Source organism: Strix uralensis, chromosome Z, assembly GCF_047716275.1.
Source record: "Strix uralensis isolate ZFMK-TIS-50842 chromosome Z, bStrUra1, whole genome shotgun sequence".
Lineage (NCBI taxonomy): Eukaryota > Metazoa > Chordata > Aves > Strigiformes > Strigidae > Strix > Strix uralensis.
The window spans coordinates 47,165,025-47,181,479 of NC_134012.1; the positions used below are offsets into that span (position 1 = coordinate 47,165,025).

At 38.2% G+C, this 16,455-nt stretch overlaps 1 protein-coding gene across 5 annotated transcripts in view; it reads left to right on the forward strand.

Moving 5' to 3' along the window:
- The window catches only part of APBA1 (amyloid beta precursor protein binding family A member 1), a 98,562-nt gene that overhangs the window by 63,293 nt on the left and 18,814 nt on the right, over nucleotides 1–16,455 (forward strand). For all 5 annotated transcript variants that reach the window (XM_074855677.1, XM_074855681.1, XM_074855679.1 and 2 more), the window contains 3 exons: nucleotides 5,806–5,907; nucleotides 9,319–9,358; nucleotides 13,488–13,633. In XM_074855677.1, the coding sequence (XP_074711778.1) occupies nucleotides 5,806–5,907; nucleotides 9,319–9,358; nucleotides 13,488–13,633 (288 nt within the window). The remainder of the gene's footprint in view (nucleotides 1–5,805; nucleotides 5,908–9,318; nucleotides 9,359–13,487; nucleotides 13,634–16,455) is intronic.

Sequence of the window (16,455 nt, forward strand, 5' to 3'; positions counted from 1 at the left end):
TAAAATTATACAGAATAAAAATGTCCCAAAAGCCCCAAACCAAAAATAATTTAAAAAAAATATCCAGGGCGGAAAACTTTATGCTGATTCATCAATCACACAGAAGAAACCTTAAATTTATCAATTAGTCTGCTTGAAGACAGATACTCTCCAGATGAGTTACAGGTTTTTAAATTACCATGAGCACTGGATACATAACCCCTTGAATATTTTTTTGCTTTGTTATGTTTTTTAATTATTGAAAGATGACAGCAATTTCAAGTACTTTTTCAGTGCTGTTGAAAACTAGAACAGTGCTAGTTAAAGTCTTTTGAAAACACAGGAGGGATCTGTACTAATTTTTTCAGACTGATAAATTAAGCTGCAATCGAAGTACAAGTTCAAGTGAAAGTACAGCTGAGGAAATCCATACTTGCAAGAGAGAAGGAGCCAGCACTGAACCAGCTTCCAGGAGCCCTGCTGTGCTGGCAACCTTCTATCCAGTATGCATGCTGCTGGACAGACCCTACCCACACAGCATGTGTGTGTGATCTGACGGACAGTCAGAGTCTGTACAGGCTAAGATTTTATTCAAAGAGAAGTTACCAGCTCACGAAGTGTGACTGTGGTACTGCATGGTTACTGCTACTGGCTCATGTGACCAAGAGACTCTTTGAAATGGGCAAAATAAAGGGCCATCTTGCCCTAACAGCCTCAGTTACGTTTATGGTTTGCTCACTCGGACTTTTTTGTGTCAGATCTAAACTTCTGTGTGTTCTTAGGTATACTTTTATTTTGTATTTGAGACTTTGTAACATAACAGTAACAAGTGGGGATTTTTGTCAAAGACTTCGACAGAGTTACAGTTATTGCTTAGGTCAAAATCTCTATTTTTGTAATTTCAATGAATATTACTGAAAAATTGCAACTTGGTGTTGTGCAGACACTCGTGGACAGTGTGTTTGTTTTTTAAAAAAAGCTAGTTTATTCAGAGCTTTTGAATAGTGTGATGTGTGAACAGTCAGATCTCTTAAGTGGGATTGTCAATCATTATCCAAATAGTGGTAAGTGGCAGCGCAGGGCATCATCAGCTGGATCAGGGGAGATTCCCCAAACTGCATCTGTTCTCAGGTCTTACATACAACTGGTCTGTGATCCCACATGACCACTCTAGCACATGTGATCCATTGCTGTAGTTTACCTTAAGCTACAGACTAAACACGTCCTATGCTAACTGTATACATAACACTGTTAAATATGACCTTATCTGCATCTGCAGGAAGAGTTCCTGTTGACCACCTGCAAGTATCTTATCCATGTACTGTTTGATCATTTTTGCAGCAGAAACTGCATGAGGAAGCTGTTGGGTCAGCCAGAGTTCCTACCCAGGATGGTAGGTAGCACCCTGAAGCGATAAATTGTGCTTCTCACTTGTCATATGCACAGGAGGAGCCTGCTGGGGGAATCTCTGAGGCTACCTGAAATTCCTGTACGGAGTGGTCCTGTAGCAATTAGTCAAACGCATTGTTCTGAAGTGAGTAGCTCAGTCCTTTACCTTGTCATAAGTCAACTCATTGTATTATCTGTGCACAAACTGGACCACCCAGCAAACTGATGGGAAGTGCACTGAGAAGCGATGGGAAGTGCAGAGGCAGTTACACCACAATTACACCACAACTGCAATAGAAACTTAAGTTTCATCCTTATGTCACAGTTATAAATTAAATTGCATAGATTGTGCCACAGTATGCATATATGTACATGTACAATAGTTCTGAGTTTGTTTTATTTTTTCAAACCCTCACATTTTTGACACTATAGTTGAAGCAAATTCAGAGACACCCAATAATGATGATTAGTTTGATTGGAAGGAAATTTAGCTTTCAGCTCCATTCTTTATGGGTACTTTATGCCATCTAAAAGCTATGAATATATGTTGATGGTCTCCGTTTTAGTGAATAGAATTTGAACTTTTCAAATCACAGTAGGTATTCTGCCACAGCATAGCTGTGCTAAGAGATTTACTGCCATAGTTGTGCTGTACTGGGCGATGCTTGTGAAATTGTGCATCTGACTGACTGTACTCGCATGTTGGACCTGAATATTTCATAGTTCTTTCCGCCTTTGCCTAATGGGTATGGGTACCTCTCAGAAGACTTTTTATAAATAAAATCAAATAAATTTAAAAGCCTTGCTTTATCCAGTTGTCTACTCAGAACTGATGTACAAGACTGTATTTGCTATTCCTCTGCCAAGAAGCCTGTAGGTGGACATTAGTGTCATATATAAATAATGGCCTTGTGTTTAAGTGAATCTTACTGAAGTATTTGTTGATTTCACCCCCTCTGTCCCAGCCTTGTATGTGATGATATGACCCCCTAGTTTATACTCTTTTCAGATAAGCTGCTGCTAAAAGCAGGTAAAACAACACTTTTTATAAAGCAAGAGCAGGTAGTTGTATTTGAAAATGTTTCAGTGTCAATTCAATCATGTTTGTCTTCATGAGCTAATTGGTAGCCAGCTGAGTTGACCTGGATAGGTTGGATGCAACACAATCCTCTTCTGTCACAAGTTCTGTTACTAAATCCCTCTGTATAATAGCAAGGAAGGTTTCTCAGGTGGAGGGGGTTGCATGTTAGTTAGAGTCGAACAACACCAAAATTGAGATGGAGAATTTTTGGATGTACCAGGTTGAGTATCGTAAGAAAAATGTAAGTAGATATTCAAGAGGAGAAATGGGGTAAACTAGTACTTTTTTGTGCCGCACTCAACACTTTAAAATTCCACTAATGGACCTCTCTATTGTAGTAACAGCATACTTACATGAACTTATGTTTGTTCTGACAGCATTTTTGTTAGGCTTCTAAAACTTGTTTTTTAACAGACAGTGAAGCAGTCACTAAACATTTATTTTAGACTTCAGTTGTAGTGTTTTGAGCAGCTATGCATGTTGTCTATCAAAATATTTCTTGTTATTGCTGTGACTGCATTCTTTCCTTTTGCATTATATATGGTACCTCTAAAAATGCATTTTGATGCAGAAGACAATTGAGTGTTTATTCTTCAAAGACAACCTTTTTGTACAAATGTTTTTGGGGACAGCTGTCATGTCATGTCATGTAGCAAACTTTGTAGGATGTTTGATATTTGGGTTTGGTGGTTTTAGTTTGGGGGGGGATTTCCCAGAAAAATTGAAGCAGATATTCAAACAGAGCATATGGAAAACTGTGTGATCATTTTGATGGTTGCTTAATTCTGATACTTTGTAGATGAAAATAGCTGAGTAAAGGTATTTGTAGTGCTACTGGAGTAACTGTTAATACATTTTAAATTGTTCAAAATTTCTTAATGTCAGCAACAAACTAGTTTAAATCATTTATTGTTATCACTTTAGTGTGTGAATATGAGAGCTTTCAGGCATTTTAAATTTTTTTCTGTGGAAACATTTAATGCTAAAATATTCTATGCTTTACTTTGTTCTTTGTTTACTATTTAAAGCTCAATCCTGAAACATTCTGATGTCATTATTAGGTTGATAGTATTGTGCATCTTTTGTTTTTAATCCTAATACAGAAATACTATGTAACTGTTGGGAATGTGAGCACTATGAGGACTCTTCCTTAAGTAAACAGGAGTTGCCATTTGTGCAGTTGAGTCACTGTGACACTGTAACTCTGGTAGTTACACAGCAAATCAGGGGAGCCTGTACCTCTCCTAGAGCCCCTGTGTGAATGCTGGCAGCGCAAGCATGTGCCAGCTTCAGTCTGATGTCACAATCCCATGACAGCATTCTAGGGACCATTTCACAGCTACATCTGGTCAGGGACTGTTTCACAGCTGCACCTCCTTTTTCCCCTACGGTTGTAATTCAAAATATAGGGAGATACAAAGTCTGCTCTTTTACCCAGGAGACACCTGTATAAGAAATTGCTTCTTAACTCTTTGGAAACCTTTATTAGTTAACTATAATTCTAATATTTAGTAATTATCCATGATAGACCTTTTAAAGAAATGAGGGTAAAGAGAAAAGGAGGAGAAGGGAATTTTATTTTCTTGGTTTGTTCCATATCTGTGAAGCTAAGCTTGCAAAATGTGGGGGGTTTTGCACACTATTTCATAGAACTCAATGTTTCAGCTGGAGTGGAGACATAGAAGGAGGGCACTCCTTGACTGGAGCTACTGCCACCTCAGAGCACTGAAAGTGTTGCCCTTTTCTGATGTGACTCATTGGCTTATAGAAAAGCCATGTCATTTAATTGTTTATGAAACCAGAAGAAGAGTATTTGACTGTTTTGCCATCAGTGATGAACTGTTGAGCTGGCAAATCTCAGGCCAAACTCCCTGTGCCAAAGGACAGTGTAGAATGCCAGGGCTGCTGGGCTAAACACCCAGCTTGTATAGCTAAATGGTAAACTTTCTTTTGAGAATTAACATTTTGGCATGCACACTGACATGTTTTTCCTGTATCTCCTTAAGATCTGCCTTTAAAAATGCCTGCTGCGTTGAAGCTTTGTACTCTCTTTCATTTTGGTCATCTTCATTAATATTGCACTCTGTGTTCTTGTGTCATAGCCACATACCAGTGCCCCCTGCTCTGGACTTTAGTTACCTCGCTACAGCTCTTTAGTGTCACCAGCATTCATTAGGAATTGCATATGATTAGAATATCCTTTCCCAAGGCATTCTTTCCCTTTACTGAGATACTTGCTGACATATTGCATAGATGTAGATATTCCATGGTGTTGCTTTTCTATACCGTTCCCTTTATTTTTCTGCTATGACATTCTTGATGATCATGAATGACTAGGACATTATTGGAAAGACAGGTTCTTCACTAAATTGTTCACAGTGAAGGGAGAAAAATGAAGAAATCTGTTTTAGAGAGCATGTATAGTACTGGGTTCATAGCATGAACTATGAAATATTTTCCAAGTTTGTGCTGTATCTAGGATGAAGAATTACAGTCTTTGATTATGCTGGTATTGAATAGTCCTTGAACATATTCAGAAGTCCTTGAATACATTAACATTACCTGTACAATTTATAAAAGTTGTTTTCTAGGATGGTGGAATAACACTTAGGGACAACCACTGCAGCCTACCTCTGCTCAGATTAGATTAGTTTAGCACTTCAGGTTAATTATACCTGAGAGCATGTGTGCTTATGGGGAAATTGCAGTCTTTTCTTCACTCTTCCTGATTTGACAACTAAGTAATCTTTAGTGGAATCTCTGTGTTCTGGTCATGGTCAGTTCACCTGTCTACCATCGCAGCTTATTTCTTTGTGACTATCTTTTCTTTCCTAGAATGTCAGTGCTTAGGACATCGGTCTGCATTGCCTGCAGCCTTCAGTAAGTTCACAGTCATTTGGCTGCATGCAATAGGCTCATACTTATGCAACTGAAAGTCCTGTAACTGCAACTTAGTTGAGTGCTGACAGTAAGTAGTTGGCCCAATACCAATATCGACGATCCCCCATTCACCTTGCAAAAATACAGTTTTATGACACACTTTTTGGCTGAGCGTTGCTTGCCACTGAGGACAGCTTTTAATTTTTCCAACTGCTTAATTTCATACATTACTGACAAATAAACACGGGTGTTTTTAAAAAATTTAGCTGTTCAGAGTAAGTCCACTGAGGTATTGATATGTGATCATTATGATTAAAAGCAAGGGTTGCAATGTTTTAAAAGTGCTTCTCTTGTTTTTTCTTTTTTTTTTTTTTCCCCCTCTCATCTCTTATTTCCACTGATGAGTTACAGGAAAATGTGAAAGAATTTCCACATCGGTCACTCAGACTATTATTTAATTTTCTTGCCATGTCTAGTCTCCATCTCCAGATTCCTCTTCACCTCGGGGTGCTGAATCGTCAAGTAGGCAACATCACCAGGATGTCTGCAGTACCGCAGAGACCTCCACTAATAAAGAGGTAGAGTGAAATCTTTCTAAAAGCCATAGTCTTGTTCATGCTGCTTATGCCTCTTTATTTTCCTTGCACCTTTGTACCTGTGCGATCCTTCCTCATCTTCCAAAATCGCAACAAACTTGAAAAGCTGATTTGTAGCTCCGTTCCTTAGCCTGGATGTCTGACTGAATTTCTGACATACTTAAAACTGTCTATCATGGCATTTCTGAGTCTGTGTTCAGCTGCCACTAAATTTATTTAGCAGCCTGGGTGGTGTTGATTTACCAAACAGCCAACATCATCTCGGTGTTAGAGGCAAAAGGAAACAGCCCTTTTCTTTCTTCCATGCAGAATGTCTTCCCAAAAAAAAAAAGATTATTTCTCAGCCAGATGAAAAAGCTTGCTTAAATGAAATTAATTAGGTCATAATTTATGCTGTTTAATATTTTGTCATTGTAGAAACTGGTCTGCCAGTGATTCACAGTTAGAAATCAGTTCCTGACTCCAGGCTCCTCAAAGTAAAACTAAATACATACCTTTCTTTTTTCTGTTTTCCTTTTTTTTTTTTCCTCAACTGGCAGCTTTTTACATTGCAGTAGTTCCACCAACACAAAATGAGTAGAACTTCTCACAATGTGAAAAGAAAATTGTTGGCATAAATAGTATTTGAATTAGTATAGAATGGCTGGCTCTGTAAGCAGAAAAATCTACAAATATTTGGTTTATTTGTTTTTTGTTTTTTATACTTCAAAAAACCCTAGAAACTGTAGTCTTAACAAAATACCGTATTGTTACTGACAGTAATGCATGAGTTGTCTTCTTGAGTGAAAAACCTGATCTCCTTTAACTGGAAATAATGATTAAAAATTAAATTCTAATTAGTAATCTGTTCTTTTCTTTTTTCTTTTGTTATTATCAAGGGATAATAAAGCTTGTAATGTGTGTATTTGTGCCAGGCTGTATTTGCATTTAGCAAATAATGAAAGGTTTCAAAAGATATAAGAAACTCATAAAATCTCATGTTCTAAAGCCTTCGACAATAGGTTGTGCCATTGAATTTTCATCTGCTATATTGTTAGCTTGTTAAAGCCTTTAGCTTTCTTCAGTACAGATTTTGTCACTTCATACGTATCCCAACTTTTAGCAATTTTTAGATATCAATAAACTTACCCAAAGGAAGAAAACAAACAAGACACTACTTATTTCAGTTTTTAGGATGTGCTCACGAGTAGTGTCTATCAGAGATGGTAAACCAGGTTTCACAGTAGGATGTGTCAGGCTGTTTGTTTCCCTCAGATGACTAATAATGCCTGCTTTAGTACTTCCAATGCAAGAACAACAGTGATAAAGCGGCCTCATAATTTTTGTGAATGGCTTTAGGTCTTAGCAAAACCTTTTTTAAAATATAAATTTTATAATACTAGATGGCAATGAGATTAACAAGAGTAATGAAACATTAGTGACCTTGATATTTCATTATTCATGGATGTGTAAAATTAAGAGGTGTAGGTTTCCTCCCATTGGTAACTTTACCTGTTACTTTATTATTCCTGTGGTCTTAGCAGAATGTCTTTCAACCTGGGTAATGAACAAAAAAACCTTAATTTTGTGTGTGAGTTTTTGCAATAAAAGCATATATGCTGACAATTTACACTGTTCTATTCTGAAAAGAAGTTGCATCAGCTAGTCAGATTGCTGAATAGTTGCCAAATCTGTGATTACAGATTTTGTTCACTCTGTTTAAAAAAAAAAGTATTTTGGAAAGGGCATTTATATGCATGTGCCGTCTCTGGTGTGTAGGGTATTTGTCCTCTGGGCCTGTTAGAGTCCAGTGGTTGAATCTCCCTCTTAGCACTAAACCAACAGCCATTACAAACAACTGTTGAAATATGTATGGGTAGGTGGTCCAGTAAAAACATTCATCTGAAGAGATGAAAGAGACGCAGATCTGAAAAGGCATGTCAATGTCCTCACAGCAGCTTAAACACTTTGGCAGCGGGAGATGGTTGTTTATTGACATCTTTATTTATGCTAGTACAATCTCTGATGGAGAGATTTCTTGGTTTTGCAATAAAGCTTGGTCATTTTCATGAGCAACAGCAAGCACGACCGCGCAGGCTCTGCTGTCTGTGTCTTTTGTTTTTGTTTCACAGGTTGTTTTATTTTATAGCAAGATGAGCATCATCCATTGAAAAACATTACTTGTTACATCCATTCTCTATTTGTTACAATGGAAAAAACTCCTTGGGGTTAGTCACTCAACCTGTCACATAAACCTTCCTAGTTTACCTGTTTTTTCCACTAATACAAAAAGCCTACTAAGTTGCCTGTCATAAAGGAAAATATTATGGCATATGTTTCAATGTATAGCATCTGGAAGTTTACTGGAAATTGTTTAATATATTATACATTATTCTGATCCTATATAGATTTTCTTTTAATAAAACGATATTAAGCACTCATTGGAGGAGTTACTGCTAATACAATCAGTTGCAGATTCATTAAAGTGTTGTAATCCATGGACTATCCTAAATTTTTATCATACAATAGCAGCAGTTATTTCAATATACTTATTAACATCTGTATATTGCCACACAGAATTTTCTTTGATAAATTTTCCTATGTGGTTTACGTTACTAACAAAATGGTGAGTCTTACTGTCTGAAAGTTGTAGCTTTCAGGTGTTTGGAGTGTTAGCCACAGTCTTTCACATAAAATTGCAGTTGAAAGTAAGGTCTTACTTTAGACTGTGTATTTACATATGCAAGTCAGAAATTTTTTTATATGTTCACTTTTTACATAATTGAAGCTACCAGATGTGGTTTTGTGCTTGATACAGTGTAAATATAGTTGGTGGTAAGGTGTTAGTGAATTCAGTTACCCCGCAGAATACAGGTTGCTATGTAACCTGTTAAAATTGAGAAAGCTTTTTGTAGGCTGTATTAATTTGAGGGATACATCTAAGAACAGTCCTAATGAATAACGGGATTTGGTTAATGAGTAACTGACTGGGCTGATGGTTTCAGTCATGAATAATAACGGTCTAGTGTAATTTTATATATTCCTGCATGTATTTATTTGTCGTTGGAAGATCCAGTGTCTTTGAGATATGATGTTATTTTCCTGCATACTTCTTGATTAGTAGAAGTAGAGCACCTATTGGTAAACAGTTAATATACTATTTAACACCAAGTAACTGAAAACTAGGCCTAGCATGTGGCCTGATAGGTAGACAAATGAAGTACATTGAATTTAACTCTACTAGGTGCTTAGAGTTTGAAAATACTAAATGTAATAATAAATCTTAGTAAGTGGTGATCTTTCTTTGCTAATAACTATGATTGATTTACCTTTTCTTTTTTGGCATGGAGAAATTTTTAATGCATATTTGTGCATGCTCTGTTCTGTTTGAAATCCTTTTTGTCTTAATTACAGTCCAGAAAAAGCTTGGCTTCATTTCCAACCTATGTTGAAGGTAAGCTAGTTCTACAATTTCTAAATGTTTTTTCATATCCAAAAAACTCCAGTATTTATAATGCATAAAATTTTATTTTTATTTGCTGAATAGAAAAGCTGCTGAAGTTGGGTATGCTGGTTTAGATTAAATTGTATCCAATCTGGAACTTGAACTAAATCCTATTCTCTTTCAGAAGTTCAGAAACATGGAGCTTTTATTTTTTTAGTGTTTCATTCATAGTTTCTGTGTCAGTTCTGCTGGCTTTTTATCAGTATCACTTAAAACACTACTAATTTTTTAATGGTATTTATACAACACATATGAATATGTGTGGACAAGGAAAATAGGCTAGGCAAGAAGACTGTAGTGCTCTCTCCAGCACTGATTTCTATTAGCCAGCTCAATCCAATCTCAGTTGGATTAATTAGCAGAATTGGATTAATTGGAATAATTGACAGGCTTGCCAGAGGAAATCTGCACTGCTTTACAGCTACTTGTCCTCTAATTAAATAGTGCTGCTTGTCTTAGAGTTAAGGTTGCACTTCTAGTAGCACTGAATTTATTCAGAAAAATGTGAAAAAGCAAGTTAACAGCTACATGAACTGCTGTTACCTTTTGTATGAGTCAGCACCCTGAATATACAGGAAGACTGCATGCTGTAAAGCCCAGCTATTTCATTATGAGAGCATGACAGAAGCAGAATATTCAAAGTTGCATTTGACTTTTTTTCGGCTAACAGCAGTTGTTCCATATGCTTGATGAAATGCCAGAAATACAGTTGATGTGATACATCATTTGGACTGTCTTGGAACTCATTTACAGTATGCTGTCTTTAAACAATTACGTGATCATGCTCTTTAGACTACAAGTTAATCATTGATGTAGTCTTCAGTGTATGAGCTGCATATTTTGGAGTCTGTGGCCAGAATGTCAACTAATGTAAATTTCGTATATTGTTTTGAAACTAGCTGAGCTTTGGAATTTTGCAGCAATGAAGGGTCTCTCTTAGAATTGAAATTCATCTCCTAGTGATAGCCCTGTCTATCAAGGGCTATCTTAAATAATCCTCCCCTCCTTAAAAGAAAAAAAAAAATTGTAAACTAAAGTTTTCTTAGATCTTGGTCTAGTGCAAGATTCCTTAAAAACCCAAGTTTTCCATTTTTATGCATAGCAGTCCAAGAAAAAATTGCCAGCACCTATGCTACGCTTCTATTCAGATAATGATTTCATTGACAGAGGTAATAAATGGAGGGAGCTTACAGAAAGCATTGCTGTCTATGTGTTCACCTCTGATGAAAATAGAGCACATACCTTTTTTTGGTTTTAATATGCTTCCTTCTGGGAGTCTTATCTATACCTTTGTCAGTCTATATTTATGTTTTTTGTATTTTGATCAGAAATTGTACTATAAAGGGTTTTGTGCCTTTTGTAGTGAACTGATGGAAGTGGTGAAAAGGCCTTGACATGTAGAATAACAAACACTAACACTTAAAATGCTGTATGTTTTCAGGACTGGAATAGTGTGCAAATATGTAGTATTTCCAGATGCATAAATTTTCCTAAGGCAAAAATTCCATTTCTTCGAGTCATGTACTTGAAAGTGACTTGTTAATTTTGAGAGTTCTCTGGATAATAGTATCTGAACAAATTCTGCACACTGGAGATGAGCATCTTAAAATTACTTGTCATAAATTTTCATATTTAAAGAAACCATAAAGGAGACAAACTTGCTCATAAGATTTATCCATCTACTTCTGTCTGTGTATATAGTTTCAGTGAGATATTTATCTCCAGCTTTCTTTTGTTATTTTAATCTTAATAATGACTTGCATTTATTTGGGGCGAAAATTACCCATGCTTTTTCTGAAGGATTGTTAATCTCTTCTGTTATAATTAGAACAAAACTGGCATTCTCAGTAATGTTAAACTTTAGGCCCCATCACCTTATATCTCAAGGTACCCCTTAAACTAAGAAAAACACCAGTCTGCTATTGTAGGGTTTTTGCTTTCTCCTTAGAGGAAAAAAAGGCAAACCTAAAACCATTTTTTTTTTGGTGATAAAATGTGGACACTTACCATTAGTATTCTTTAAGATGATTTTCATTTTTGCATGTCTTGAACATCAGTTGTTTTTCCTTACTTGTAAAAAACCAAGAAACTTCTTAGGTTAACCAGCCTCACTTTTGGATCATGACAACTTTAACATGTAGCAAAGTGTTAAAATAGAACATTTTTATGTATAGGATTTTTAGATATAATTGCCAAACACCAAAACAATCACAGATCACAAATGCTGCTTTGTAAGGATTTGCATTGTTAGGCACTGAACACTTCACCACTGAACACTAACTTTCCACAGAAGCTGATGCAAGTCAGATCATTAAGAATCTGTGGGACTAAGAGAGTTGTTTTGCCATCAGGAGAGCCCGTGCTCTATGTATTTAACAACATTTTTATTTAACTCTTGTACTTTACCTCAATATCACTGTTGAGACTAAGAGTGACTTTTAAAGGTCTGTGGCATAAAAGTACTTGGCTTAATTGGTCAATCAGTCTCCTTAGTGAGAGGAAACATGTTGTACCTGTAAAGCATTCCTGGGGAGGTTCCTCTGCCTGTTGTACTAACTGCAACTAACACACAACTGAGCCAGTGGCTGATGACTGTTGTTAAATTGCATCCTTCATCTTTCTGTTTGTGACTGTTGGTCTTAGAATTGCAAGGCTGGTTTTGGTGAGTACTGTGTCTGTCCCTTTATAACAGTGAAAACTCACAGAGATTATTTTGTTCCGGCGTGATCCCTGCTCACAAAAGAATGAGCTGTTGTAAGAGACAGGCTGGATTAGCAATTACAGCTTTTGCTGGAGAGATGGTGTGTTGGGTTTGCATGGCAAGGTTTTGGTAGCAGGGAGGGCTACAGGGGTGGCTTCTGTGAGAAGCTGCTAGATGCTTCCCCCATGTCCAACAGAGCCAGTGCCAGAGGGCTCCAAGACAGACCCGCCGCTGGCCAAGGTCAAGCCCATCAGTGATGGTGGTAGTGGCTCTGTGATAACATATTTATGAAGGGGGAAAACTGCTGTGGAGCAGTAGCTGAAAGAGAAGTGAGAATATCTGAGAGAAACCACTCTGCAGACACCAAGGTCAGTGAAGAAGGAGGGGGAGGAGGTGCTCCCGGTGCCAGAGCAGAGATTCCATGGTGCAGCAGATACCCACCTGCAGCCCGTGGAGGAGCCCATGCCAGAGCAGGTGGATGCACGCAAGGGAAGCTGTGACCCCTGAGAAGCTGGGAAGCCTGCACTCAAGTAGGCTTCTGGCAGGACGTGTGACCCTGTGGAGGAGAGGGGAGCCCACGCTGGAGCAGGTTTGCTGACAGGACTTGTGACCCTGTGGGGGACCCACACTGTAGCAGTCTGTTTCTGAAAGACTGCACCCCATGGAAGGGACTCACACTGGAGCAGTTCATGAAGGACTGTAGCCCATGGGAAGGACTCATGTTGGAGACATTGGTGGAGGACTGTCTCCTGTGGGAGGGACCCCACGCTGGAGCATGGGAAGAGTGTAAGGAGTCCTCCCCCTGAGGAGGAAGGAGTGGCAGAAACAATGTATGATGAACTGACAGCAACCCCCATTCCCCATCCCCCTGCACTGCTGTGGGGAGGAAGTAGAGAAAATCAGCACTAACGTTGAGCCCAAGAAGAAGGGAGAGGTGGGGGCAATGTGTCTTTAAGATTTGGTTTTATTTCTCATTATCCTACTTTTATTTGATTGGTAATAAATTAAACTAATTTCCCCAAGTTGAATCTGTTTTGCCCATGATGGTAATTGCTGAGTGATCTCTCCCTGTCCTTATCTTGACCCACAAGCCTTTTGTTATATTTTCTCTCCCCTGTCCAGTTGAGGAGGGGGAATGATAGGGCAGTTTTGGTGGGTACCTGGTGCCCAGCCAGGGTCAACCTACCAGAGACGTTGAGAGCATTTTCTTGATGTTTTGTGCCTTTGAAAGTATTGGTTGGCACATCATCATGCTAAACTGAAGTATTTCAGAGGAACATTTGCAGCCATCAGGTGCAGGCTCAAGTTGTCAGAGTGCTACTGTTTTGCTGTGGTTCAGTATGATTTTCTTCAGTGATTTTTTTTCCTGTGTTACAGTTCCTGGACCTTGCGATCCTGAAGACTTAATAGATGGAATCATTTTTGCTGCCAATTACCTTGGCTCCACTCAACTTCTTTCTGACAAAACTCCCTCCAAGAATGTGAGAATGATGCAGGCTCAGGAAGCTGTCAGCAGGATCAAGGTGAGGAATAATTCCTGCTGCTTCTCATATGGGTGCCTTAAGGTTGTGGATATGATCTTCTTACATATGCACTATTTTCTTCATGTGGGGTTATCTGTGGTTTCAGAAAGGTTAAGTGCCTCATCTTTCTTTCAGGAAAATAAATCACATGTTTAATGCTGCTTTTGGAACAAGACTGATAAGGAAAAGTTACCAGGTCATTTTAATTCCCTGTAGTAATACTTGTGCTGTGTACTCTAAGCCAGAATCTGAAGTGAATGGTGGTCTAAGTTATATATTACCTGGGTTTTCAGGGAAAACAGATTTAGGGTAAAACTAGTAAGTACTGCAGCTGCTTCTGGCTTGGCACTTGATGGAACTGGCACTGTGGTAATGTCTGCAGTTATTTTTGCCCCTGCTGTGGTTACTAGTTTTCCCACTACATAATAGCTATGAGCTGATTTTAAAAGAAAAAGAAAAGCCTGTGATGGTACAGAGATGTATGGGGAAAAAAAAAATTTCCTAGATTCTGGTATATTTGCTTTGTTTGGAAAACAGAGATGCCCACTGATTGCTGTACGAGCTGTGACAAGCAATGGGCATGCTGCTGTGTTGTAAGTTACAATGATGACATTGTCAATTGAAATTAAGGTGTGTGGATGAAGTATTGCATGGTTGTAGAGGATGCTGCAATACTCCCACTACCCATACATGACTGGGTGGTAGGGACACGGCTTCGTTTTCTGCTAATTCAGCTAACCAACACAATCTCACCTGAAAGTTTTCTTTAGTTTAATGTTTGTGTGTTGTTCTTTTGTATAGTTTATTTTGGATTTCAACTCAGGCTCTGCATGCAATTGTATAAAAGAGAGAGGATGAGAGACAGCATGTTATCAGTAAGGCCAATAGCACTGTTTATTAAGGTCAACTGATGCTTCCTGCTGTTGTTATTTATTCCAATGTTTTCCATGCCAGGTGTTCAATTCGGTCTGTGTATGAAACTTTCACAGGGAAGCTTCAACTAGAACCATTGAAACTTTGACAGGAAAGCTCCAGCTAGAACCATTGAAACACTTCCAGAAATTGTAATTTTGCTGATGCTGAAATACATAAGTTCTTGTAACCTTGTCTTTGAAAATCACTCTAGTATTTTAGAGGAGGCAGGGATGTAGCCTTCCTGATACAGATAAGTCATCTTCTGTCATCTCTGTAGAAGTTTCCACAAACTTAAGCAACTACTGAGCCTTTTGAAAAAGAAGGATTCATCTGTGTTCATGGGAGATGCTGGTTTCGGTGACTTTCTTTTAAAAGATTTTTCACTCAGCTTTCTCAACCCTGGCAGGTCTTGGTGGGTTCTTCCCAAAGCTACAGTGGAGACTTTCCCTTACAGAGTCTACTTCTTTCCTGCTCTGGGTGCAAGTAAGGCTGTGCCTCTCTGTTTGGTAGTCCCCGTGTGTTCTTTCCTGATGCTTGGCCACATGGTAGAAAAGCTGTCTGATTTGAATGCACAGGAAACTAAAGGTAGGGTAGAGAAGGGAGAGAAATAAGAGCTTCAGTGGGGCTGGATCTAGGAGGGATGCATCACTGGAGGTTGAAAGGAAAGATTAGCATCAGCTGTCACAGGAAACTGATATTGTGAGTAGAATTTGAACCTGGGGCTGGACAGGAAGTTTGCACCTAGGAGGTAAAGCTTGTGTGGGAGGACCAATAGGCGAAGATTGAGGGGATGTGTTAGAGAAACTTGGAACAGAATTGATTCAAAGCAGGCCTATGACGTATGAGAGTGTCGAATCTTCCTCTGATACTAAATGTATTTCTTAGAAATTCATTAACAAAATAAAGTTCTTTCTGAGGATTCTGTTATGCCTCAGCACTGCTGTGCCTCGGAACAGAAGAAATCTGTTTAACTCATTTCACTCATAAACCCCATGATTTGTACATCCATATAAATCAGCAGGCATGCATGTTCTTGGTTGTAGTAAATTTGTCTCAGGATGGAGGCCTAAGTAGTTGCATTGTTGACCTGGTAAAATCCTATCAGGTGTGCATAATTTTCTGAAACTGTAAGTGTATTTCAGAAAATTATTGCCTTAGTGCACGGCATACAATACCATTGTACACTTCTTTGACAGTTCCTGCTTTTCTGCTTCTAGATGAAACTCAGGCAATGAAAATATACCTCCCTGCACCTTAGGGTTTTTGGTTTATTAGGGTTGGTTTTTGGCTGGTTTTGTTGCTGATTGCCTTTAAACTTTTTTAGTGAGAAATTCATTACGACTATTGGAGTTCCTGCTGCCAGATTCATTATTGCATAAGATAGCCTTTAGCCCAAATGTGTAAAATATTGCTTGCACAATGACTATGATACTTGTGCCACACTCATGTTTGTTTACGGAGTGTGTTAGGTGTTACATGTGAAACATTTCTCTGTAGTTAAAGAAAATAAAGGTTATGAATTAAGAATGAGCTTTTAAAACTTTGCAAGCTTGAAGTTAAGAGCCTTAAAAAGGGGGGAAGAGCTTTGTTTAACGCCTGTTGTACCTTACCTTCCATATGAGTGTGTTCCTTTTAAACCTAATAATTCCTATAATGCTTTCTTTAGCAGAACCTTCAGACCACATATTCATTCATTTAGAATATGAACAGATTTTGAAAACAATTCTCCATGCTGCTTGTTTAAATAAGCATCTCTTCCATTAAAAGTACAAGAGTTGGGGGTTTTCTTGCTTGGGCGTTCCTCTCTGTGAAGTCTACCTAAGTTCAAACAGATACACAGCTTTGAAGGCATTTGTCAAAGTTGTTGTTTCATATTTCCACTGGGAGTCACTTTTAGTAATAGAAAA